This window comes from Colobus angolensis, unplaced genomic scaffold, assembly GCF_000951035.1.
Source record: "Colobus angolensis palliatus isolate OR3802 unplaced genomic scaffold, Cang.pa_1.0 Scaffold1552, whole genome shotgun sequence".
Classification (NCBI taxonomy): Eukaryota; Metazoa; Chordata; class Mammalia; order Primates; family Cercopithecidae; genus Colobus; species Colobus angolensis.
Genome location: NW_012114658.1, coordinates 23,574 through 26,018, shown reverse-complemented (window position 1 = coordinate 26,018; position 2,445 = coordinate 23,574). Strand labels below are relative to the sequence as shown.

General features: G+C 49.9%; 1 protein-coding gene across 1 annotated transcript in view; it reads left to right on the top strand.

Moving 5' to 3' along the window:
* Positions 1 to 295: 295 nt before the first annotated feature.
* The window catches only part of LOC105507947 (kinesin-like protein KIF18B), a gene marked incomplete at both ends in the record, with an annotated part of 8,459 nt that continues 6,309 nt past the window's right edge, over positions 296 to 2,445 (top strand). Inside the window, 2 exons of the mRNA XM_011936664.1 lie at positions 296 to 446; positions 775 to 902. Of these exons, the coding sequence (XP_011792054.1) occupies positions 296 to 446; positions 775 to 902 (279 nt within the window). The remainder of the gene's footprint in view (positions 447 to 774; positions 903 to 2,445) is intronic.

The following is a 2,445-nucleotide window of genomic DNA, read 5'->3' as shown; positions in this document are numbered from 1 at the left end:
CACCCAGTGCTGTGTCCAGTGAGTAAATGGCACCCCAGCCCATAAGAGCAGGGCCTACTATTTGAGAGAAGGTGAACTTAGGGGTGTTCTCAAACCAGAAAATCCCTGACTCCTCCTACCCTCAGCTACTGCCTATTTGTCACCTAAGCATCTGTCCCTTATGGACTCTATATGACCTGGGTGCCACAGAGATCCCACCCGCTCCCTGATCTCCCACCTGGCCCACATCCTGCCTCTCAAACCCTCCTTTCCCTCTTAGCCTTCCCAGCTCCCCCTTGCCACTCCACCCTCCCAGCCAGCCCTGCACCCCAGAGCTCCCTGCAGGGCCTAGAGCCCTTCAAGAGGAGAGTCTGGGGACAGAGGCCCAGGTGGAGAGGGCCATGGAAGGGAACTCTTCAGACCAGGAGCAGTCCCCAAAGGACCAGGGTGAAGGCCCAGCTAAGGAGGTAGGACTTGGGGGTGTGAGGCCTGGGTAACAGAAGGGCTTGGAGCTGGTGGGATATTGGAAAAAATGCCTCTCCCTGACTCAGAGTCCCTTCAGTCCTGTCTCTCTACGTGGATGTCTTGCACCTTAGTCATTAGGAGGATTTCAGATTCTGGGCAGGAAAAAGAAATGGATCTATTGGATCCTTGTGTGTTTGGAAGTGACCAAGACCTGGTCATTCTAGGAGCTGTCACTTCCACTCTTGTAGGAGGGAAGGATTTTAGAAACTGTGTATAAAGGTGGGGAGGCCATCCTGGCCCCTCTACTTGTGCCTTCTCCTTCCTCTTTAGGTTCCAACACAGATGCCAGAGCAGAACCCCACACATGCACTGCCAGAGTCCCCTGGCCTGACCCTGCAGCCCAACCCAGTCGTGGGCCACCTCTCAGCACAGGAACTGGAACGGGATCGTTCTAAGCAGTAGGTATCTTCTTGCTCTATTCTGGAATCCAGGTGGGAAGTGACGGGTTCAGCCTCCCTGGAGGTGGGAATTGGTGTTAAGCACATCACAAAAGCTCTCTTTCTTCATCAGCACTGTCCTTTACCGGGTTTCACCTCCTTGATGTTATCATCACCTACTCAATTAGCTTATCACCTCTACGTATTCCTCTACATAGCTGGCTGCCCAGCAGGAGAGGGAAGCAAAACGCCAGAATCCATCCAGGCAGCCAGCAGGCCCTGGGTCAGGGCAGGGCGACTGGGACTCGTGCTTTGCTTTCCAGTCTGAGGCCAGGCTGCCCATCTACAGCGAGGAGGGGGCAGCCAAGGGAAGCTGAACGTCAGGCTGGGGAAAGGACAGCCTTCCTGAGCCAGTGTTTATCATGTGTCTTCATCAACGGATTGACTGTGGCTATTTATTCTCAGAAGTAAATATAAACCACTACTCAAAGCCAAAGAAAAATGGATTTTGGACCATTCTTTCTATGCTTCATAGAAAGATGCTGCTAGTATTTTTCTCTTTGGCCCCTAGTTCCTAAATCCCCTGCCACTTAGCTCTGTTACTGCCATCCCGCTCTTCCCTCCCCAGCACGCTTCACGCTAGGCAGTGTATTTAAAGCTTCTGGACAGAAGGGCCTGTTTAATTTTATTTCTTGTTGGGGAGTGTCTGTTCCCGACTCAGCAAAAATGCTGCAGTCTGAATAATCGGCAGCTCATTATCTGTCTCCTGCTATCAGGTCCTGCCCAGGGCCCTGGAGAGGAAAGGATGTGCTGCTGGGATGTCCCTCTGATCTCCCAGGGAACAACCATGAGCTCCTACCGATGACCCAGGGCCCATCTGCTAGGGGTCCACTGTTATGAGGAGAGAGGACACCAGGGTCCTTATTTCTGCCCTGGCTTTATGGTCTCCAACAGATTGCTTCAACCTTGGCCTTGACTTGGGGATCATAGCCCCCAGTCTCTCTACTTCTTGGGGATGAAGTACTAATAAAATGTAATAATCTCCATGTTGGAAACGTCCTAACAACCAGATCGTTGAAAATATTTCCCTTTGATTTTAGAATTTAGAATCTTGGACCACTAGAGCACTGAGTAGATCTTAGATTTTCCAATTCAGTGGTTTTTCAGATTTTTTTTTTATTGTTTTTTGCTACAATGAAATCTAATGCATAGAACAGTCAAAACAGAGTTACTCTGTCTGATGGGTTTTTGAAACCTAATTTGAAAACGCCTGATTTAGACCAGCTCCCCATTTATCAGATGGGGCACTGAAGCCTTTGTTCAGGCTCACATAGCAAGAGGGACGGGGCCAGAGCCTGGATATTTCCCCCAAATGCCCACGCTTCACAATTGTCTAATCTTCCTTGTAATGTGTGGCTTGTGCAGATATAGAATGAGTTTCCGCTGTGTCCATTTTAATTTATATCCTGCCTTTTTTCAAAAAGGCCTTGAGGCTGCTTTATAAAATGAGTTTGTGTTCCCTGAGCACACCCTGACTGAGGGCAGTGGAAGGGGCTTCAGAGAT